At 44.2% G+C, this 24,120-nt stretch overlaps 1 protein-coding gene and 1 long non-coding RNA gene across 5 annotated transcripts in view; one reads left to right on the top strand and one right to left on the bottom strand.

The window, feature by feature from the left end:
• Positions 1–18,759: 18,759 nt before the first annotated feature.
• LOC140643222 (uncharacterized) lies at positions 18,760–22,272 on the bottom strand. The gene is made up of 3 exons (XR_012039540.1): positions 22,040–22,272; positions 20,797–21,050; positions 18,760–19,085 (listed from the first exon to the last, which is right to left on the bottom strand). It is a non-coding gene; the product is annotated as an uncharacterized lncRNA (long non-coding RNA).
• The window catches only part of APP (amyloid beta precursor protein), a 229,439-nt gene continuing 226,964 nt past the window's right edge, over positions 21,646–24,120 (top strand). For 2 of the 4 annotated variants that reach the window (XM_072844715.1, XM_072844706.1), the window contains exon 1: positions 21,647–21,867. In XM_072844715.1, coding sequence (XP_072700816.1) covers positions 21,811–21,867 — 57 coding nt within the window. In that variant the 5' untranslated portion in view covers positions 21,647–21,810. Of the gene's footprint in view, positions 21,868–24,120 lie in introns of all 4 variants that reach the window. The other 2 variants (XM_072844722.1, XM_072844699.1) reach the window with 2 other exon arrangements.

Here is a 24,120-nt window from a genome sequence, read left to right as displayed (position 1 = left end):
ATACCAAAGTAAAAGATGAATCCTTGAGGCATCTGGTTACATATAAGAAAATAATGTCCTGTGGCTCAATTCCTTTAACTTTCAAATATGCACCCAGGTAAAAAGCATACCCAAATTTACTTACATCAGCTCTGCTGCTCTTGATGTTCTGACTGTAACACTGTATATGCGTTCTTTTAAATATTGTATCATCTCCCCTATTTAAAATTCAGCCTTGGGTTTGGATGCATATAGGTTGAAATTCACTTACATTTATGATACAGAAAACAGCTGTGGTAATGGATCTATTATAGTGTCTAAAGATAAACTGTACAGACAAGTGAGGAAGAGCATAGAAGATGAAGGGTTAAGTGATGATGTGAGCAGAAACCGAGCTCGAAATTGGAGCTGTTATAAATTGAGAAAACAACATAGCTCCAAGGTGTTTTATGACTTGAAAAGCTATTAATTCTTTACATAACATTACCATTAGTTACCTATGTAGGTTGTATTAAAATAAAGCCGAGAGTTAACTGAACCTTACATTTTATAGGTGCACTTTTAATTAAATTGTATGTTTTATCTGTAGTAATAAAATACAAGACTCATCTGAGTTAACACACAGTTTTACAATTTTAAGGTCTGAAACATCTCCAGCATCTCCATTCAGGGCTGTTTGGTATATGAGCCATAACATCCATTGGGGGAAAGTGCTAATCTCCGAACCTTTTCATTTGCAGATAGAAAGCTATCCTGCTCATCATGCTGATGCTGTATTAAGCAAGTAAATAAAACAGCTTCCTGTTCTGGAATGAAGTGAACCTACAAACTCAAAAGAAAATCCTCCTAATCATCATAGAGCACTCAGCTTTGCGTATGATTTAAATCTAAAAGCACCAACACAGGATAGTACTATAAAAATGTATTCAAGCCATGCTGAAGGACACGCAACTGCTTCCTGTGGATATTGGAGGATAGAGGAGGACACTTTTACATGAGGCAGTGTTATAGGAGAAACCCGTATTTAACCATCTGCAGTGTTCTTGCAATGTTTTGTTTCTAGCCTTTGTTGACTGAATAATCTTTCATATTCCCCACTATTACAACAGGCTTATAAGCACTTTATTTCAGGTATAACCCAGGAAAAGGCCTGAGTCAGTATGTCCTGCTACTTCAGTTTTGTCTACAGAAGAACTGAACTTGCTTGATGCATACTTCTAGACTATGATTTTGCAAACTGAATTTCCAGAACTTTAGGAGGAAAACCGATGGCCCCATCTGTCACTGCTCCCTTATCGTAGCGCAGTCACTTGTCCCTTACTCTTCTGGAAAACTAAAAAGGCTTCAATCCAGCTCCCACTCAAACCAGCGCAGAGCCACTCTCCAGGGGGTTGCTAATGAGGTTGTCTCCCTTTGGCAAAGCTCCGCGTTCAGCTCTGCAAGCAGTCTAGCGGCTTCACCGTGTTTAAAAGGAGGAGGCTGGGAAGCTGTGTGCAATGTCACTGCTATGTTCATCCCGCAAGCTGGAGGAGCCTGAGCTCAGCTGACACCTGCCAGGCCCTGTCTGCCATTCCTCTGGCTGCAGCTCAGACACAATGCCTGCTCCCATCTCCAAGAAAGGTTTAAAACTAGAACATCTGCTGGTGGGCAGTTATATTATGTGTAGGCCAGTGCTATGCCTCGTCTGTCCAGGCTGCACGACACAGACCTGGGATGCACCAAGCATAATGAAAGTCTCAGTTTTAAGAACGCGCTGGAGTTTGGCCTATTTTTGCTTGTGCATAAATGAGTCAGGACTTATGAATGGATTCAGATCACTGTCAGTCCATCCTGGCAGAAAACTCTATGTGATTAATCTCTTGAGCTCTGACAACAGAAACTGTATAAAACCCTTGAGGTAGAATCAGATACGGTTGAAAGTTATTTACCTTTGACTTAGCCAAACTTGTGTGAATAAAGAATGATCTGGACAAAACAGACCAAGAAACATTTCTGCTGAAATTGGGCACGAAATTTCTTTGCAGTACTTTAGTGTCCATGAAAACTTGGAGATTTTCATGTCCACTTCTGCTGTTGAGGTCCAAGATGATTTATAGGGACAAGTCATCCTAAACCAATTTATCTCATTTTCTCCACTGTATTTTGCTGTATTTTGGATGTTCTCTGAGCTGGGAGAGAAAGAAGGAAATAACTTTTTTTGGTTTTATTGCTATCTTACAATGAATTTTCCAGCTAGGATGGGTGTGCAGTGGATTCTCAGCACTCATATAGCTGCTGAGTTCCCCAGAAGCCAATGGAGCCAACAAAAACCTCTGCAGAAAGGAATCACTACCTGTACCCTGGAGATCATCCTTGACTAGTAATGGTAATGATTTGTGTTCATCAGAGGGCAGAACACATCTATCATACAGATAAACAATCTGTTCTTCTCTAAAACACTGCTTGTAGGTGTGAACAAGATTGTTGAAGATTCTGTGTTTTGGAAAGCTTGGGCAAGCATCTTGAGCTGAAGAATAAGCCTTAGTCCCTCAAATACAAGTTTCTGTTGCCTAAAAATGTTTACTGCATCGGTATGCAAAAATGTATAACACTGATTGATTGTAATATACAGTGGAAATGTAGCTTTTGATAATTCTTTCTAAGGTTATTAGCTTTGTGAATTCTTAGATAAACAAAACGGTAAGCTGACTCTTAAACAACTACCTTTTATTACCAAGCAATACTTTGCACAATCACTCCCAAGAGAAATAGTATTACACTGGTAACAGGAAACCATGCGTCATTTATGTTAAGGTTTGGTTCTTGACTATAAATTCTCTTTGAGCAAAGATAGTATTCTTTCATCTCTCTGTAATACCACCCTGGGTTTGAATTTGAGACTTTGGGTATTACAGTAATCTATGCCTGTAATAATGCATCGCATGCACATTTACTGGGCAAATTCACATCTGGGATTTGCACGTTGTTCTGTTTAGTTTACAGCCCAGAAGAAGAGAGGAAGCAAAGATTATTTGAAGAAGAAATATTTTGTTATCATGCCTGACCAGCCTGCCTACTCTCTGTGACGAGATCACTGGCTGCGTGATGAAAGGGAGAGCAGTGGGTGTTGTATACCTTGATTTTAGCGAGGCCTTTGACACCATTTCCTGCAGTATTCTTGCTGCCAAATTGGTGAGATCTGGATTGAATAAGTGGACAATAAGGTGGGTGGAAATTTGGCCGGACCGCTGGGCTCAAAGAGTGGTGATCAGCAGTACAAAGTCCAGCTGGCAGCTGATTACTAGTGGCATGCCTCAGGGATCAATACCACGGCCAAGACTGTTAATGGCCTTATTTACGGTGTCGACAATTCGACTGAGTGCGTGCTCAACGTGTCCCTTCCAGCGTAAATTATTCTATGGTTATTTTCATTCGGGGATTCACAAAATAGGTAGGGTTGAACATGAGCAGACGTAAGACACAGTGAATGTGCTAGCTCTCCTTGCTTGTAAGGAGCACTTATTTCAGAATAGCGCTTGACGGAGTGTAAATGTGGGTTCAGTAACATGCTGACTTCATCTGTACCATAGCATGAAGGAAGTGGTGTGAGAGCAGGCTCGAAAATTCTGTCATGAGTTGGTATTACTCCTGCCGGCTGAGTTACTACTCCTGGGACTGCCTCTTATGTGTAAAGAGAACCAGTAAATAATGGTATTTTCTCTTTAATCTGAAATGGTAAGAGCCGACAAGGTGGATAGCCTTAGTGTCGCTTCAGATGCCATTTTCCTGTGGTTCAACATCACCCCCAGAGCTCTGCATACTCTTTCACTGGCCAATGCATATTTCTCTAGGACCTGCCCCAAAACCTAGATCTGCCATTCTTTCTCAGGACAAAAGTGGTATAAATACCACTGTTGTGGGCACTTGCATGAGAAAAAAAAATTGCCCCATGGTAGGCAAGCAGTTTAGTATTTGCCTGGAGAAGAAAAACTTTCAATGTACAGGAGAGAAGAGGCAGCTGGTTTATGTTTTTAATGGTTTGAGGTTTGGAACATTTTATTGGTGGTTTTTGTGGACCTCTGTACCAAAATAGCTGTATTTTATCCTTGAAGCAACATGGGGGGGGGGGGGGGGGGGCAATATATGTTGGAGGGGGGGGAATTCCCTTGGCATTTTATCCATTGGCTAGTTATTTCTAGACACTTATTCCCACCTGCTGTTTTATAAACCTCAGATTTAAAGCACTTCAAATAGACCACAAGACACTCATGTTCCTATTTTGCTGTTCGTATCTTCTGTTTTCAGTGCGCCTGATTTATGTGATATGAGTCACCCCTGTCACTTTTACACTTCCTGACTACCAGCAGTTTGGGATGAGACCTTTTTTTTTTTCCTCTCAGCTGACATTTTCTTTGGGAGTAAGGGGCAGGGAAATATTTTAAAGTAAATTTAGTGTTTAAAAAGGTTGCCAAAATAGCATGGCAACTTCTCTCCTCAGTGAAATCTGAAAAGGCACTAATTTCATCCATTTCCTACTGGGGTTCTTCTATCCTGACCTGAAAGGAGTAAGAGGGATTTTCATTTTCCATACCATCTGGCTTTCTCCAGCCCACCTTTTCCTTGTCTTCTCCCTTCCAGGTTTTATTCCTGCTGTTTCTATTTTTCTATTTCTTACTCATTTCTTCCTCCCACCTATTCTGCCTCCCCCGTGTACCTTTCCCCCATCTGCATTCCATGCTCCATCTCAATTTCTCAACTTCCTTCTGCTTTCAACCTTCTACCTGCTCCTAATTCTTTTCTATCTTTCTTGGGAACAAGGATCTAAATTATATGCCAAGAGAAAGCTCATCTCATCATATTGTAGAACCATATTGTCCTTGATTGCTACAAGCAAAGAAACCCAATACTCAAGTGCTCTTCTCTTTCAGTTGGAATATTTTTTCCCCTAAATATCTTCTATATTTTTGGTTACATTTTTGGATGGAGGTAAGAAAATATATAATCAAGCAAATATAATCAACAATATAAAAAAATGTTACCACTACTATAAAAATGCTACTGCCCCAAATATACAAATCCACAGGGTCAAAACCTTGACTTCTTGTTCAGTTTTTCATGATCATTTTCAAGTAAAGCTGCTACTGAGATGAGCCTGGAACGCAAAACCCACAGCAAAGAACAGACACAATTCATCTTAAAACAGTGCAAGGCTGCCATATTTGTAAATCCTTATGACAGACAGTAAAATATACATTTTATCACTCCATATTTAGTCAGCCATTTTGTTTCATTTACAAAGACACAGTCCACAGCAAAGATGATTTTCCCTTGTGTGATGTCACAGAGCGAGCGCATTAAGCACAAACACTTAGCATCCACCTAAAGAAAATTACATCATAAGAAGTGTTGGTTTGCCACATCTGATAATGTCCAAGTCTTCTACAAGCTAGTTAAGTAATACATAGTGTTATCTCAGAGCAACACTTCTTTCTGTAAAAAGTAGTTGCATTATTATTTCCTTCCCCATTCCTATTTTAACATATATACATTTTTTAAAAGAGCAAGATTGGGGATTTCTTTTTTTCCTTAAGCCATGTTTTATATTCTCAGGTTGGCGTTGGTTTTTTTTTGAGTCATTTCTTCTTGTGCAGGCAGAAAATCAATAATCACCTTCAAAAAGAATGCATGTCAGAACCTGATAGAGTAAAATGTATCCCTGCCATGCATACGCCTTAGATAGACTCCACAACTCTACTACTGTCCCTTGTAACCTTAACAAAAAAAAAAAAAAAGAGAAAAAGAAGAGAAAGATTGAAATCCAGAGATTCTCACTCTGAATATTGGACTTCTAATGTACTTTGAAGTCAGCAATTCATTAAGTGTGCCATTCTGGTACTGGAACAACCTATAAAACATTTACATTCTCTAGAAGCATTTATCATGTACTGACAGGAACAATGAAATATGCCCATTTTTAGAATGCCCTAAAAGATCAGTTTCCACTTCAACACTCAACCACAGCAAAGTTTTACGGTACAGGTGGTGCTGCCTCAAGTAAGGACTTGCCAAATAGACAAAGATCTATGACTGGACTGGATAAAGGACCTTCCACGCACAACTTCCATTTGCCAGGATAGGAACTTCAGGTTTTCAGCTGGACTTCGCAATTGATGCTAAAGACTCTGCAGGATCATTTCAGTCATGTTGATGGTCTAAATAAATCCAATAACTAGATAAGCTATGCAACTTAAAACGTTTTTATCAGGAGAGAGTTCTTTATAAAAATTTCAAAAATGTTGTATCTGTTTTATTAACTGCAGGAGCTTAGGGGGACTTTTACTAAAACAGTTGTACTTTTACAAGCCTGGGGAAGGGAAGGGGCATTTAACTGCCTCTCCTCCAACATGCAGTCTTACTGAGCCCAGCAAAGCTCATTGTTTCATTGCTCAGAGATAGGTACCTACTTGTGAGCAGATGCTGTTCTTTTCAGGGGGTTTATTCAAATGCTTGGAGTTGTGCACTTCCTTAAATGCTTTCCTGAATCAAAACTCTGAGATGACATTCTTTTGGTTGACTCTGTCATTTCCTATTTAGCTGCACTCCTCCTCACAAAAATGATCAGATTTGCTCTCCAATGTCTCAGCAAGAAGTCAGAAATACCTCCACAAATCTTTGCATGCCAATACAAATGCCAAAAGTGGCAAAACAAAGGTACTCTGTAGCACTTTAGATTGGCATTTTCACTTTTATTGACAAAACCTCATTCTTTTCATCAACTGCATTTGTCCATTTTGATTTATTTTTATATGCACAGCTTTTAGCATCACAGCAAAATATTATTTACAAAGTCAGATCCAACTAACTGTAGATGAGAATATCTAGAAAGCAGGAGCACTGTTCAAAGCACTGATTTTAAAAGATTCATTAGTTGTGAAATATATGCATTCTTCTTGGGTTGTTTCTGTTTTTCTGTTCACTTCTGTTATTTAGCTCAACACAGCACTCACTTCACTGTGAACTCAGTCTGCCCTAAAGAAAAAAAACTCTGATTGCTCTAAATCATAATATCTCAGTAACAGTAAGAGATAATTTCTTCAGTTTGTTATGCCTGCAAAAATGTCTGGGCCAACAGGACTGCCAAGGCTCATAAAACTCTTGCGTCACTACCAATTTATTGGCATGAATCTATCATATCTTCCTTTGATGTTTACTGGCTCATGCCAACATTAACTTCCTTTGATTTTAACTCTCTGTGTGTGCTTGGGCATCTTTTGGTAGTGGATATTTTTGGTTTGTTATGTTTATGTCTTTTTTTTAAAGGAAATTAATGTACAAGATTGTCTTCAAATTTGGTGTCCTGAAAAAGGGAGGGTCTGCTCATGTTGATAAGCTCTTTTCTTTTTGAATGTTGAGATTAATGTGGACTTGAGCCTAAAAAGATACGCTCCAATATTTTCTTACTTGACAAATAAATTTTAAATGTCATTACTTCAGATAGTTCGGTTTTTTTCTTAAAAGGCGTCGAATCTCCTGCTATGATGAGACCCAGGTCTTTATAGTACAAAATGTAATCAGACACTTTCCATTATTATATTGTATGATAGCATGACTTCATTCCTAACACAATTTACTTAAATTGAACATTTTGGCAGATGTGTGCATGAGACTGGAGGAGCAGAACTTGTATTAAATCACATCCTGAAACAATAACAGATTGTGTTGTAGATCCAGCCATGCAGAAGTTTCCAGCTCTGCTCATAACTTTACCACACGTTATAGGAGACATTCGGAAAGTACACTCAGCAAAAGACTGAAAACCACTCTACAATATGGCCAGAAATGACACGCATAGATAAACAATTTGATTTGTCATGAAGAGGTTTACATAGCACTGCTACCTAGTCAACAGAGGTCAGTAAACCCATCTGCTTGTAGTGATTCCAGGGACACTGATGAGAGGAAACGAGTAATTCTTTAGTGAAAGACTCCTTTTTCTTCTACTCTGCTGGGCTCATATACTCTTTTCCTTAGGATAAGTGACAAACACAAAATGTGCTTCTTTCTGCAGGCTGCAAACTGTGCAGGCACTGTGGGGGTTTCAGGAATGATTTGTGTGTGTGAATGTGTTACTGGTTGCTACATAGTAATGAAGACAGGTCAAAGGAATTCTCCTAGCACTTGGAATAAAGTCTTATGAGTGACTGAGGAATCTCCATTAACAAATTCAGAGCAGCCTCTGAGATCTGTGTCTCCTGCCTAAACACAGGGGTACTCACATGGCAGAACGCTGCTGAGGATGAAGCAGGATTGTCAACCACAGACTTCAGTTCCAACCCCAAGGAGCACTGGGGTAACTTTTAAGATATGTTGGGTTGAGGGACAAATTCTAGAACTTGAGAAAATATTCTGTGGACAGTCAGAGTGACTAAAACCTGCATCAGTATTCACATTTCACCCTTGCACTTTCTTTTGCTTCTTCTAATTGGGCTTGTCTGTTCTAGGTCTAGCAGCTTTGACTAGACTAATTTCAACTTGAAGTAACTTTAGACTGATCATAGGGCAGAAATATTCCATGTGAAGCATTAGATGTGAGGCTTTCTGTACTTTGGTGGTAGAGATAAATTATTAGCACTAATCTGAAAGCATTATTGGTTCTCTACAGTATCTAAAAAATAAAGCAAAAAAACCCATGGCAAAACTAATTCCATTCTGCAGACCTTGATTTTGGAATAAGCTTCATTGATTTTCTCAGACCACAAATACAACCCAGTATGCTCAAAACATGGGATCATCAAGCTCTGAGTGCCATGGGAAGATGAGCTTATCTCGTATTCAGTACTATTTCTTGACTTCCTGATTTCTTTTCAAAGACCTGTTCAAAGAAAAGAAGAAAAAAAAAACAAAACGTAACACTGACGGTGCCACCTGGGTCAGCAAATCAATAAAGGATGTACTTAAATTCTATTGACTTAAATCTGAATTGGGTAATATCACAAAGTACACCAAAGATTTCAAACCTGTGACCAGAAAAAACTCTTAAAACATGCCAGACTTTAATGACTTTGAATAATCTTGTGTTTAAATGTGTGTTTGAATACTCATGAAGTCAGAGATTACACAGGGCAAAAAACAACCCCAAGTAAAATCAGAAAATGTCTTACCAAAATTGGAACAGGAATTTGCATTCCAAATATAAACAGAGAAAATATGACTTTTCTAAGTACGTAATTGTTGACCTGCAACATGTAACAAAATAGCTGCAAAAGCAATGGGCAATAACAACTACCATCCTGCTTTGGGTAGAACAGAAACCCAGTTTGACCTCCCACGTGTTGAATGTCACTGAGTAGCTTTGATTTTTTTCTTCTACCATTGAGCTCCAATGAAAACTTAAGGATAGACTCTTAGTCTCTGGGCTTCTCTCTCATTTGCAAAAGACAAACTTAAACAGGTACTTCTTGTTGGGAAAAAAAAAACAAAACCCAACAAAAAAACCCTGAAGCAATACTTAAATGTAAAGTTATGACTGAAAAAAAGTAAAGGATGAAGAAAATAAATAGAAAAGGTGTTATTCCCTCTATTGCCTGGTGTATTTTAAGCTTAAGGACCAGAAATCAGGAGACTGTGACTGTACTTGGCTTTTGTAATTCAGGTGTTACTGAGAATATTTCCTAGGGCCATCTTGCACTGACTTTGGAGTCTTTGGCATGGAGTCTACAGCTTTGCCTACTCGGAATTTGAAAGCAAGAGAAATCAGTATTGGTTGCAGAGCTGCAGCAACCAGCCCCGTTCCCTAGACAAGAGGGAGAAAAAGATTCATCTCCCTCAGACACAGCTTCTTCTTACTGCTTCCCGAGAGCAACCTTGCCTAGGAACTCCTTCCCGCACCACACCGCTGTTCAGAACTGAGCCTTCAAGACTTCAAGAGCTAAATTTGCAGCTGGTAAGGCTCCTGCCAATATACATCAGCTTGTCCTCTAGCCCACTAGATCTCTTGTCTGTAGTGGTACACAACAGAGCAAGAACCCAAGATGACCTTACAATCAGTAAAGCCCTCTGGAAGCGCAGTGAGGTCACAAAGACCTAAGGGGACCAAATCTTAGAGAACTTAAAATGCCAAAAAGTGGTATTACCACATCTGACCGTGACCTTTGCTAGCTTCTGCAGTAGTCAGGCCTTGAGCCAACAAAGTGCTCATATAGCTGTTTAACTTCAAGCATACAAGCAGCCACAGCGCAGTCAGTAGGATTATTTTTATGTTAAATATTGACTACAGTAACTGTTTTCCTGGCTCAGAGCCAACAGACGTTTGTTTGTCACAAAGGGCTATTCCTTTAAGGAAAGCAACTCCATTTATCAGCAAAAGAAAAAGGTCACTTTGGGAAGAAGGTCACTTTGGGAAAATGGGAAAATTTCTACCTGAATGTAGAAAAGGGTGGTTTTGACTACCTTGCCTGATACAATAATTTCTTTTAGGATGGGTTGGCTACCAGGAACTAACTTATAGATGGCTCTGTTAGAGTCCTCATCTGCCCACTGGAAGTGTGAAATGCCATTACTAAAGAGCCAGTGGTGTCTAATGACTTCAGGAATCCTGAGGCTGTGTCACCTGGGGCAGTGGAGCTGTTTTCGATCCATTCCTGCCATAAATTGAGGGCAAAAAGTGTTAAAGTTTGTCTGGGTATTTCTTGTGTTCTAGTTTTCTAGTGTAGTAACCTATATTTAACTTTAACTTTTAAAATTGAAAGCCTGATCTTTTCAGTTCCTATTTCTACTAACAGTCCCTATTCATTTAAATAAATATACAGATGGAAAGCTATTTTCAGAAGTGCTCAGCATTGGCTTATATTCTGTGGAAGTCAGCAGTAAAACTCCTACTGATTTTTACTTGGGAGTAGAACTATGTCAACTCTGAACAGTTTTGAAAAGCACAACTTAAGCATCATTTTCACTAAATTCTGCCCAGGTATAACCATGAAGAAATTAAATCCAAACATTTAATTAAATATGTCACCGTATTTCCAGTCCACATTTTCTCCTTAATACGGGTGCCTTGCCTTCACAGGCAGACATACCACAGAATAAGTCAAATACTTCCTATGGATACTGCTGCTTAATTCAAGCTGCTGTTATGACATGTTATGTAGCTCACAAAGTTTACCTGAAACATGTTTGAAATATACCAGACATTTGCATCCTTGCAGCTACACATAATTCCTTTCCTTTTTCTTTTTTGAATGCAGACATCTGAAGGAATCTAGGTAATTTATATTTAAGCTGAGCAATATACCATTAACATCCGACTAAAGACAGTAGATGATGCAGTTTTGCAAGAACAGAAAAAAGCATCCTTAATCATTGCAATTCCCATTTATACCTTTATATCTATATTCATAGGTATAGCTATGCACATGGACATATGTATTTTGAGAATTTCAGCACACTGATTTTTAATGCCTCTTTTCCACTAGATTCAGGATGTTTCCTGAAGAATGAGGCTGTGGTTCCATGATAATTAAAGCCTACATAGGTTGTAGGCTGCATGACTGCACAAACAAATCTTACCAAAAAATGTGTGCTTCAGCCAAATCAGTTCCGACTGGACTCATTACCTACGTACTGGTGCTGGAGTAAGACAGAAGGTGGAAAAGCCTGGCTGAAGGCAGGGGCATGGGTGACCCTCACACAGGTTGGTTTAAATGGCTGTGGAATGGCACCAGACCATCTTCAGTATTTCTTGAGGTGAACTGGAGACTGTAGGATTGTTCCCTTCAAATTCTGTCTGGTGTCTGCTAGTTAATAGAAAGGCTTTTGTTGATCACAATGAGACCTGGATCAGCCCGCAAGCATGTAATAAGAACAGTAAATGTCCTGCTTTCTTCAGCATTTTTCATAAGATTGAGTGATCAGTGATGGTTCAGCCAGTTTTGAATGTTACCAGTGCTGCTGCAATGCTAATGCGTTGCTTCCACCAGCATCTGCTTCCACCAGATGTTTTCCTCATCTAGATGTATAGTTACATCAATAACTACCTTAACAGATATAGAGTTATAAAATACACCATAGAGAGTCTATCATATTGTATATATATTTATATAAGTGTATAGGATATATATTTTTTAATATAGTTATATATATATAAATAATTTCTGGGTATAGATGTTTAAGTGCCAGGAGGAGGGGGAAGGAATAGTTACTTCCACAGTGTGACAGTAAGAGCTGTACTACATTTGGTGTAAAAAGCATAAGAAGCCAAATGGAACGGCTTAGAAATCAGACCCACTAATGTGGATTTATCTGCTTAATTTCCTGCAAAATTTTTCTTCCTTTGAGACTTTAGAGGCTGAACATCAGTATTTATATCTATTTATTATTTTCAATATATTTAGGTTTATAGCCATGGTTTAGTAGATATACTGTATGGCTATTATGATAGAAATATCTGCCCATTATGTTTTGAGACACTGCTAATTCCAGTAGAACTTTTCATGAACTTTCTCTGCTGTAAGAATTTCTCCTTCTGTCTCTGACAACTGAATTTGTATGAGGTTGCCCGAACGTATTATGTTCAAAATTCAGAGCAAATGACAGATATATTTGCCACCTCAGCTGTGCTGTACAACCCCCTGCCACCTCTTCAAAAATGTGGGTTTGTTTTTTTAATTTGAAAAACAATCGAGGTTCCATTTGGGGCAATGAATCCATAAGTAAAATATGTCTGGGGACGTATCTGAAATAACGTCAGTGATTTCAGAGTCATTTCTCACATTTTCAAAAGTAACTTTAAATGAAATTAAGTCAACTTCAAACAAATCGCTTTTGAAAATAGGACTTAGTGCGCTTTAACTGGATATTAGCTTTTACAGCTTGATCTGATTCCCTCTATGATTATGTAGTGCGGTAGTTCACTGTACACTGAACCGAGAGTTAGTTCCCGGGGAGCTCGCTCTTTTGTGTACAAAGATAGGCTTTCGTATGCAGGTGTCGGAATCTGTTCTCTCCACTGCACTGTGTTGATATTTTGAAAAAAACAGCTGGCTCTTCAAATGTCTAACATGACACTGATCCTCTTTAACTCCACGTATTTCCACGCTAATATAAAAGCAGCCACATCACTTTCAACGCTTCACTAGTAGCTCATTAAAAAAATGCAAAGAATAATGTCAGCATCTCTGTTACGATGAATATTTTGACGTTCACACCTCTGCCGAAGGGTGCCTGAACGAACACGCTGCGTGAGCCGCGCAGGTGCTGGGTGCCTGGGACCCAGCCCCAGCCCGAAGGCAGGGCAGGGGCAGCCCTGCAGCCCTCCGGCCCCGTCGGGTGCTGAGGCGGAAGGCACAGTGAGCACAAGCCCTCCGCGCCCGGCGTGAGCGGGTTACGACGCAGGATCTATGTGTTAACAGCTGATGAGAGGAGCCTTGCTTTAGCTTGCTGGTAGGCAAAGTCTAGTTTTATAGCCTGTTTCAATGGAACCAGCATTGTCTGTACCAGTGGGCGCCCTGCACAAATCCTGCTATGGGGGAAGGAAATTTCACCTCCTCTCCTACTCTCAATATGTTTTTGTGTCTCTGCTATAAGTCAGGGAAATATATGTCCATTTTTTTGTGTGTGTAAAGGAATAAGGCAGATGTATGCCAAATTGACTTGAACAAATATTTTTAAATCCTTTTGCTGAAAGAAATTGCAAGGTGATTACAAAGCACAGAGGATCTAAGGATGGCATTATTCTTGTATATAGAACAGTCTGCGGTTCTTCATTGCAATCCCCCCCCACCTTCTGCAACACAAAACCATCCATTACAAAACTCCTGCAGTCACTGATTTATGTGCTTGTGATCAAACTTTCCTGCTTCTAATACTGTGAGCATTTTATAAAAGATGGTTGCAATTCCTAGATGGACTGAGCTTGTCTGTTCCTGTGCTGTTGTGCAGCTGCTTTATTATGCTCCTGGCCTCTCATCAGTGATTTCAGTCTTACTATGAGACTCTACAGAAATTAATCTCTTGGAAGAGTTAATTTATATTTTGATGATCACCTAATCTGCATAGCTGCACTGTCACTATGCTTTGTGATAATAGTCCGTGATACCAAAATCCTGATAGCTACCCTACAGCCATTTTTGAGGCCACCTGAGATGATACCGGTCCGTGTCCCCAAACAATATCAACAGTCTTACCAAGCAATCTGATCTGTACTTTCTCATGTGTGCATATTAGCCTAAACTTATTATTTTGAGCCCCAGCTAATATATGAGAAGATGCTTCACGTTCCACAGTTGCATGTGAAATTCTGAGGAGGGCACCAAGTCAGCTCGCCTGGCAAATGTGAATTACAGCTGCGGGGAGGGTCCATAACAGGACTCAGTAAAGGATGTAATATTTTGAAGCTTCCTCCTCTTCCCCCTTGTTACATTTTATTCTGCAAAACAAATTTACTTCTGGATGATAAGCATAGGAGGCATTAGCAATCTCTGCACACATTAAAAAATAGGAAGCCAACAAGAAGCAGTACTTTTAATTTAAAACAAATATGTGTCCGTTATTTTCAGGTCTACCACTTGGCTTGAACTGCAGATCTTGAGGAAAGGACTACCAGAGTTTGGTAACAGGAATGAAGGGAGATTTCTTTTTTTTTCCCACTTTTTTTCCACTTTAATAACAATCTTGCATATATAGGCGCTGCACAGGCTACTCCATGACGCTCTTTCACAGTCTCCTGATATGAATTTACAAATGGTGAGCTAAGAGAGTTACAGAGGCACACTTTAGCCTCTGCCTCCCACTCCTCCCACCACAGATGCTGCTGCAGTGTGGCACTGGGAATGCAAACGTACCGGCGCTGTGGAGGGTGACTGCAATTGTCAGAGCGAAAGCCCCAGTCGCTTACAGAGTGAGTGTCTGGGGCTACAGCAGCGTCACCGTTGTTTATAGCTCCCATTTCCATCCCTATAACTGGAGCCACAGCCTTTCAGGTAATGCTTTTAGTCTTTCAAATGACTGTATAGGGAGTGAAGAGACAGAAACCTGTGGCACCTACACACCCGGCTGCTGCTGACGCCATTGCACCTGTGTAACGGTTTCGTGGACTGGGTGCTTTTTGTCCACATTTGAAGTGCAGGCTTATGGCTCGAGAGACTTCCTTGTCGCCTGCTGAATATTGCTGGAGTTGTGTTCCAGCTGAATTTGTCATTTTATAACGTGAAGGCCTCAGACTTCACTTCCTCTGAACAGTCTCTCTTGACTGCTTCAGATTTTCACAGCCTTCAGAAAAGCTACTATATGTTTTCTCCAGGGACAGTTAAGAAAAGGCTAAATTATGTGGTGAGTTAAGCCTCCTATAAGCAAGTTGCGGAATGGGGGTGCTTTTGTTAAAGTTTCCTGACAAATAGCTGTTAAGTATTAAGTGGCGTCTGCTACTGTTCTTAAATTTATTGGTTTTCATTTCACTATTGCAAACTAGCTGGGAGTTTCAAAATCGAGTCGAGCATTGTATTTCTAGCAACAGGTGGCAGGATGGGTCTTTGAGCATCCCAACCTGCTGTGTTAGCAATTAAGCAGGCATTTCAGGATCTGAGACACTATGCTGAAAGAATCAAAATAACAATGTATTTTCTCATTCTGTACAAATGTCTTCAGTTAACTGAACTCAGAATCTAAGATATATTTTATGTATATATATACATACATATACCATCTGCTAAATTTCCTGTTTCTATTTTTTATTTCCGCTCCAAGACAGTGTTGAAACAAAGCACCATGTCTAACTTTGTACAGACAGCTCCTTTTGCCCAGCTAACGACCTCTTTCTTATCTTGGGGTCCATTCAGACATCCATGGAAGGCTTGTGTGGCCTGGAAAAAAGTGGAAGCCGATTCAAAAATACCAAGATTTTTGTTTAATAACTTCACTACCTCCAAGTACAGTTGGTTGATTTATCAGCAGCACCCTTCTCTCATGTACAAAGTCTGTAAGGGAAATAAGGTGTGTATTAATATGTTCAATCTCATACTATGGAAGAGGAGGTGAGAGCAACAACCAACAACCAACACCCTCTCAAAGGCTGAGAGGAGTGTTTGGGGATTCCTGGTCTTTGGGGAGGGCTGGACAGATGTCAGACAGCAGGACAGCTCTAGGCAAAGCTACAGAAGAGCTAAATCCCATGGAGGGGAACCTGATGTGGACAAAGCTCGAGAGCTGTGTCTGTAGAGAGAGGGGCAAAGCATCGGGGAAACACAGGACGGCATAAAAATAAAAAAGTAAACCCTTGAGAGAAAAAAAAATTACTTAATGACTTTTGAATAGTGCTAAAAAAGCTTACTAGTGCACTCAGAGACTGAGAGACATCAAAGACATCCTGTTAGTTGCCTCTGTTCTTGTTACATATTAATGATTTGGGATATTCACACCACAAACTGCAATGTTGTTTTATCTGGGAGGACAATCATAGCAGACCAAGCTGCTGAAAAGAGGCCAAGAGGACCTTAACCATCTCATCTGGTGGCCTTCATAACATGCAAAAAGCACATCATAACTTTCAGTTACAGGGGTGCAAATAGCGAAATGTCATTTGCATAGTTGCTCTGGAGTTCCTGTGGAGTTAGATGCTCTCAAGGGTTTACTTTAATCATTCGGAAATGCTGATTGTTCTCTGAGCAACGGCCAAACATGACTTGCCTGAAAAGAAATTGGCCTGTTGTACTGTAGGGTGACATTTTTATTTGTTGGGAGAAGCGTGTCAGTATTGAGATGTTTGCATATAGGATGGTGAGGAAAAACAACACCAGAAAGTCTGCACCTGCAATACTTTACTACTAAATTGACCACATGAGGCATGAGGCCAAAAATATCTAGGAAGATTCAGCGCACGCAGTAGAAAAAAAAAAAGAATAAATGTTAAACCCTGATTCTGCTAGGAATATTTGCATTACGAGGTAATTGGGTAAACAGAATCAGGGATACAGAATCAAATTAAGAAACAGCCATCCTGAAGATCTCCTCTCTACTGACACCACCAGAAAGCAACAACAGCTTCTGTCAGCAAAGGGAGAAGCCATAATAACACCGTATTTGTTTGGTACAGAGTGATGTCCATGTATGTTCACACCCTAATCACTGGAGCAATTACTGTTGTTCGCATCTCCATTTCATTTCCTTGGCTGACTGCTCCTGGGATTTTGGACTGTGATTTCGTTATTTGCTTGGCTCTGCCATTTGTGTTGTGTACCTGCTCCAGTAAGTATCATCAACTCTTAATACTCCTGTGCTATGCAGAACAAATCATTTGCATTTGAGTAGGTCGCTATGGCTACTGGCTACCTAACTGTGTACTGCATCTGTAAAAAGCCAAAAATTGAAGGTGCTTTGCAGAATTCAGACAAGGATCAACTGTTCACTATTTGAAATCATATCTGCACCCATTGTTGTTGCTACCAGCACGTACTTGTGTAGAGTTGATTAGGTACAATCTCTCTCTTCCTATTTTGGATTAATATTTAGAAAGTCTCTTTCTCAGGGCTGCAGGCTGACTCCAAAGGAAAAAAAAAATGTCTCTAGAGGACACTTGCATGACAGTGAGCAGATTAATTATACCTGCAGTGGTTCAAGGTGTAGCATAAAACCTAAAGGTTTTCCATTAAAATTAATTCTGTGCTATTTGAAAATACAAATTCCTGCTGGAGTTGTCTGAAATAAATCTGGTAATTTATGCTGTAGTAGTTTTCAAAGTACAGAAAAACTCCTTAACTGGGACTAACACAGAAGGTGCCAGCTCAGTAGGATCCAGGTCTTTAGCTTGCAGAGGTTCATTCAGAAATACTAACCTTAGTGATTCTGTTCCCTACATGAATCACAAAGGCAGGGAAACAGCATTATCCCCAGTAAAGAAAATGGTGAACGCTGAAACGAAAAGACTCCAGAAGGAGACAGTGAGTCAGCATCAAAGTCTGGACCAAAACTCAAGTTTGCCAACTTGGAGCCCTCTCCTCAGAGTTGAGAACAAATGGAGAAATCGTCTCCGTGAAAGCACTGGCTGTAGCATTGTACTGAAAGAATCTGCCTGAGGAATCATCCCTAATATGAATAAAATACAATTGACAATTGCACTAATAACAATAATTTTGTTGGTGTCAATGAAATAAGCTTCCACGATCAGAAATTCAGTGAACATCGGTAAATTGCATGTGTTCTGTAAAACCACTTGCACATATTCGGAGACACCTGGCAACACCGTAATTGCGTCCATGCCACAGGCTGCCTGTTCCCCCTTCAGAAACGATGTACGAGTCCTCCTGTTACAAGTCTCTGCTGAGAGATCCATGGGACCATCAAAGGGAAGTTTATTGCTTAAAATTAATCAAAGAATGTTCCAAGGGTTGCTATACTGCCTTTGTTTCCCCCAGCAAACACCTTAAATTAGCTATTAATCTGGGATAGGGACTGGAGAATTTCAAAATTTCCCTCTCTCCTCTTCATCAAAAGAACAGACTGTTTTCCAGGAAAAAACATACATCTGACCCGACCATGTGCCACTTTGGTAAGCATGGCGGCAAAACATAGGTGGGGTGAAATAGCCCACCTATTAGCCCACCTAAATAGTTATTTACCACTGAATTTCATTATGTTATGAAGCAGGCTGAGGTGTTTTATTGCCTGTTGTAGAATAATACCAGCATTTGTGGATAAGGTCCACTTGCTTCATGAGTGTTCAATGAGAAATTGTATGGCTGAACAATGTTTCCATGTATGCAATATATTAAAACAAAAAGGCTGTAAAATAATATTAGACATTGTTTGCACACAAAGATACACAGGTAGAGCACAGAAGTGGCCAAAAAATGAAACCTGACATGCATGCTTGATCAGCACTTTGAAAGTTATCACATTAAGACTGAATAACAAAGCTCAGCAATTAAAGGGAAAATCATATCTGAACATAGTTTGTGATTATTTGCTCAAAGCATTTTATTAGATTCGAATGTAAGCCCTATCATTTTGTGATCCAACCTGCGCTGCTTTCTTCTTCAGGAAGACGATTTCCATTGTTCGCTCTGTTGTGAGGTGGTAGTGGTCTTCGTCATACTCCAGGTATGACAGCTTCCAAGGTCTGCTAAGACTGAATTTCTATACTAAGACGACAGGTAGAGAAAGCAGGGAAAAAAGTATATCAGACCTTCTATACAGATCCTGAAAGAAGTCAGAGAGTGGAAAATAGGACACAATCCCTGGGTTTTTTTCCTATCAGCAGGTCATCTCCAAATTTTGTAGACCTCCCAAACAGCTTTCAAAAGAATCTTTAGTTATGACCTTTCGGCGTGGCTAACTTCATGAAATCTTAGCAAATATTGTCACTGTTTTTTGGATATTGTCACTGTTTTTTACTGGCTGTGAATGAAAACACCTATCCCATAGAGGTCTTCCTATACCTTTGACTTTTCCCCACCTTTTCACTTGAGCCTTCCCTGCTCTCCCCCCAAGGTGCACAATCCCACAGGTCTGCCCCACTCCTAGCCACAGGCAAAAGGGACCTCCGACCTGCCTGCCTGCCCACAGTGAGGAAGGAAGTGTGCTTGGCTCATCCAGAGAAGCAGCAGTTGAAATACTGTTTGATTTTAGCACTAGGAAGAAGTGATTACAAAGAACGACCAAGCCAACTTATAATAAAAGGGCTACATGAATCTATTCTGGTCTTCCATCCATCCCATCTGGAAGCCTAATTTTTTTTTTTTTTTTTCAGAACTTGCAAAGAGCTTCCTTCTGATTGCCTCCATTGTTTCTGCAAAGAATTGTTTTTGAATGACCTCCATCAGCTTTAGCAGGATGTTGCTTATTTGCAACCACGGTGCTGCCTTTCCAATGGCTGAGTTTAGAAGCCAACTGGTTACAAACATTTGCACAGCAAATCCTTCCCTAACCCCTGAAAGCCATGTGATCATTATCCTAACAAGCAGATAAAAGTATTAAATTATTATAGCTAAGCCTGCCATTGTTGCTGTTTAACTCATTTTAATTCACAGGTTGTGTTCTGTCATGGGTGTGTGTTTCTTAAAAGCACCTACTAACTGCACTTGTTGGATATACTTCACATCTGTATGTTCGGGGTGGGGGGGAGGAGGCAGGGGCCTCATCTGTTATCAGCCTGACAGAGATCTCTCAAATTCAGTAAGTGTGACTCAAGCAATTCCCCAAAGCCTTCACACATCACCAGTTCATTCATTTGTGTAAGAAGATTCATGTTTGCATGAGACCGGTCTTCTAACTCTAGGGCCTGGCCGTGGGGATGTAACGCGCCAAGGTCTAAGGCACTAAGGTCTCTCACTGCGCATTACTGCAGCCCAGTTTGCTCTCGCCCGGCAAGCATCCCTCTGCACGCTTTGGCCAGGAGTCTCAGTGGATTTCAGTTCTGAGTTCAACAGAAGATGAGGGTGAGAGCAGCAGTGAGGACAATGCAGCTCAGGCGCTCGTTACCCAGCTGTACGCTGGGGAGACATCCACCACCTGCCCCTTACGTGGCCTGGCTGCAGGTCCCGTTACAGGGTGGCTCTGGTAGCTGCCGTCTTGGGAGCCTTGGTGGGAGTGTAGACGCTGCCACGGAGTCCACAGGTCAGAGGCAGAATGGGTCAGGCTGTGTCGCGCTGAATTTCAGCTACGGTAGCAGCTGTTTCAACACAAAACTCTGCTAATAGTCATTTTTAGCTCTCCTTACAGGTTTACTATACCAATTATTACAATGCTACTGAGAAGACGAGAAAGTAAGTTTGCTTTGTCCTCCTGATTACAAGCTATTTGACAAAGCCCTACATTTTAATTTGGTTTCTTCCTTGTTCAACTGTCACAAACCTCAGCTCTGCCGATGTTCCTGCGTGCCTTCATTATCAACAGCACTCCCACAAATTTCGCATTGATCTTGCAATTAGCAGTGGGCAAAGGAGCACTGTGGAGGCCACAGCTGTCTCCCCAGGCTGATCAGCAGCAGGCTTAGGCTTCGCCAGTGTGCACTGGCGTGTCAGGTACAGCCCTGGGCGTAACGGCAGCTGTGCTTACTCATCGTCTCCACCGGGACAGTAACTGAAGGTCTCAGGTTGGTGTGCAACCTAGCCAGAAAAGGCAGAATTTGTTAAATAGCCTCTAAATCACATACATGTTTGGGTTTGGGGTATTTTTGTGAACACCCTGCGGCGATGGGGGTTGCATTTCCATACACAACTCTTCAGAGGGGCGATGGCGCGTCGAGGCCTCGGGGCTCCTGCAGCGGCGGGGCAGGCAGGCAGGGCGCTGTGGTGGCTTTGGAAGCCGTGGAAACGGTTATCGATGGTGCCCAAGCGGCCGAGGAGACGGCTGCTGCAGCTGCGAACCACCCGTACGAGGGCAACCCCCTCACCGGTTTAAGGCTCGCCTGGGACCCGGCCCGAGGCCGCGCCGGGCCCGGGCCTGAGGAGCCGCCTCGCAGCTCGGGCCTAACCCCGCGGCGGCCGGGCCCGGCGGGGTGCGGTGCGGTGGGCAGCGAGGAGAAGGGGCGGTCCGGGCCGCCACGACCGCGGCAGGCGGCGAGCCGCGCCCGGGCCGCCGGCGCTGAGGGCCGCCCGCCGGCGCTGCACCGCCCGGACGCCGCCGCTAGGGGTCTCCGTGGGGCGGGGAGGGCCGGGCCGGGCCGGGCCGCACCGCCCGCTCGGGGGCGGGCCGGGCCATCAGCTGACCGGCCCCGCCGCGGCGCTCGGCTGGTGCCGCCGCAGCTCAGTCGCTCTTCCCGGCAGCGGCGCGGCCCCGCGGATTTACAGCCGGACCCCGCCGCGTCTCGCCGGCCTCCCTCCTTCCCTTCCTTCCTTCCTCCCTCCCCCCCTCCCGGCCGCCGCGATGCTGCCCCACTTAGCCCTCTTGCTGCTGGCCTCCGGCGCCGCTCGGGCTCTCGAGGTAAGCGGGGCAGGGGGCGGCCGGGCGGGGGCTTCCCCGCCGCCCTCCTCCGCTTCCCCGAGGCTTTGTCTGCCCGCAGCCGCCCCTGCGGCCTGGGCTAGCCCCCGGCGGGGCGGGGCGGGCGGGGGTCGCCGGCGCCCGTCACGCAGCCGGGCGGCGGGGGGCTCCTTACCCGGCTGCCGTCGCCCTCCTGCCGCCGAACAATAGGGCCGCTCCCGCCGAGCGGGGCGGCGAGCCGGGGGGTGGCGGAAGCGGCGGGGAGGAAGAGGGGCTGGGAGCCGCCGGGGCGGGCGCCCCCCGCCCCCGCCACGCGTGTCCGCGGCGGGCGGCTGGGGTCGTCCCTGCCGCCGGGGCCGGCTGCCTTCGCTGATCCGGCTGCCGCCGCCGGGGCGCTTCCCCGTTAACTTCGGCCGCCGCCCGCGGAGCTGTCTGGCGCGGGGGGGCGGCGGCGGGGGTCCGCGGGGAGGGGCGGCGGCGCCGCCAGCCGGCGAGCAGGGCAGGGCGGGGGAGGGCCGAGCGCGTCCCGCGGAGGCGCCGGCTCCGCCGCGGGGGTTTCTCCGCCGGGGGCCGAGGAAGGGAAACTTTCCCTGCGCGGGGGCGCGCTGCGGGCGGGCAGCGGGGGGCCCGGCGGCAGCCCCCCGCGGGGGGGGGGCTGGGGGCGCGGGGCCGGGCTGCGGGTACCGCCGCCCCCGGCGGGGGTGCAGCCGGGGGAGGGCAGGGCAGCGCAGCGCCTCCCCCATCGCGCACCCACACGCAGGTGTGTGGGGCGGCGGTGGGGAGCTCCCCGCGGGCTGGCGCAGCGGCCCTGCGGGGGCGGGAAGGCGGCGCCCGCGGGGGTGCGTGGGGAGGGGGCAGTGGCCAGGGCCGTGCCGTGTGTCCCCCCCCGCGGGCGGGCCGGTGCCGAGCGGCGCGGAGGCGCGAGAAGATGGCGCCTCTGCAGTGCAGCAGAGAGGCGCCGCCGTGCGCGCTGCGGCCGCCAGCAGCCCGCGCCCCTCCGCGGCCGCCCCTGCCCTCCCCTCCCCTCCCCTCCCCGGGGCGGCTCCGCCCGCCCCGGCCTGGCCGCACCCTCCGCCGGGCCCCCCGGGTGGGGCTGGGGCTGGGGGTGTGAGCGGTCCCCCGCACCCTCCTCCGGACGGGGGTGGGAGCGCACCGCGGCTCCTGCCGGGATCGGGGGGGAGCCGGCAGGACCCCGGCGGGGCTTCGCAAGCCCGGACCTCAAAGGAGGAGCCGACAAGGCAGGGTGTTAGTGCTCCCCCCCCCCAGAAAAAAGGTGTGGGAGGGGAGCGTTATCTTCTGGTCTCCTTTGGTCCTTGGTTGCCAGACCTCGGCCTTGAGACCTCAGTTTCTGTTCTTCTCTAGTATTACCCCCTCCCCCCCTTCTGCCAGTGGGGGCTCACGGGTGGGTGGGTGTGAGGTGAATGCCAACATTTAGCCTAAAAGCAGAGCCTGAGCTTGGCGCTCCCCCTTGGGCAGGGGGAAGCAGACCTGCGGCTCAGGTGCCCTTCCCAGGAGGGACCCGGTACCAGGCGGCTGAGAGGAGACGAGAGGAGGTAGTTCTCCATCCCTGACGCCGAGGCTGCTAGCCACAGGCTCTCGCTTCCAGGCGTGATGCTGCCAGTGTTGAGCAGGGTATATCAAGCCAAGCAGTGGTAGAGATGCTCAGAGGTTTAAAGCTTCCAGTTACAAAACTCGTTTGGGTTTTATCAGCTTGATGTGACCATTTACTGTCTGAATGCAATAGACAGAAATCCATGCCTTGGGTGCATAGCTGAAATAAATATGAGGTTTTACGATTGAGATGGTGCTTCAGTATAGACCACAGAGGGATGGGTATTTCTGTTGGGTCCCGGTAGCCCTGGCCTTACAGATGAGTGTGTAGGTATTGCCACTGTAAAGGTGCTTGCAAGAAAGGGGGCTTGGATTTTGCACCAAAACCATTCGGGGGACAGTCTGTATTTGGAGACCTCTGCAGTGGTGTCTGCCTTAGTGATATCCAGAATTTTCAGAGACATCCTTTGCCTCGAAACGTTTGCTTAAATGGGCACTGATGTTTCTGCAGAAGCTTTCAATCTCGTTCTGTCGTTCGATATGAACACTTGAGGCTTTGCATTTATCCTTTTTTTAAATGTTTGATAGTGGGGTAGTTTTTAACGTGATCAGGCATTTGTCAGTCTTGATACTCTCAGGTTGATGTTTTGAACAAGTGACTGCTTTTATAATACTAAAATATTTCATAATAGGAGTTGCATGTGT

Source organism: Ciconia boyciana, chromosome 1 (assembly GCF_034638445.1).
Source record: "Ciconia boyciana chromosome 1, ASM3463844v1, whole genome shotgun sequence".
NCBI classification, from domain to species: domain Eukaryota; kingdom Metazoa; phylum Chordata; class Aves; order Ciconiiformes; family Ciconiidae; genus Ciconia; species Ciconia boyciana.
The sequence above is the reverse complement of the archived record's forward strand: the minus strand, read 5'-3'. Positions and strand labels throughout refer to the sequence as shown.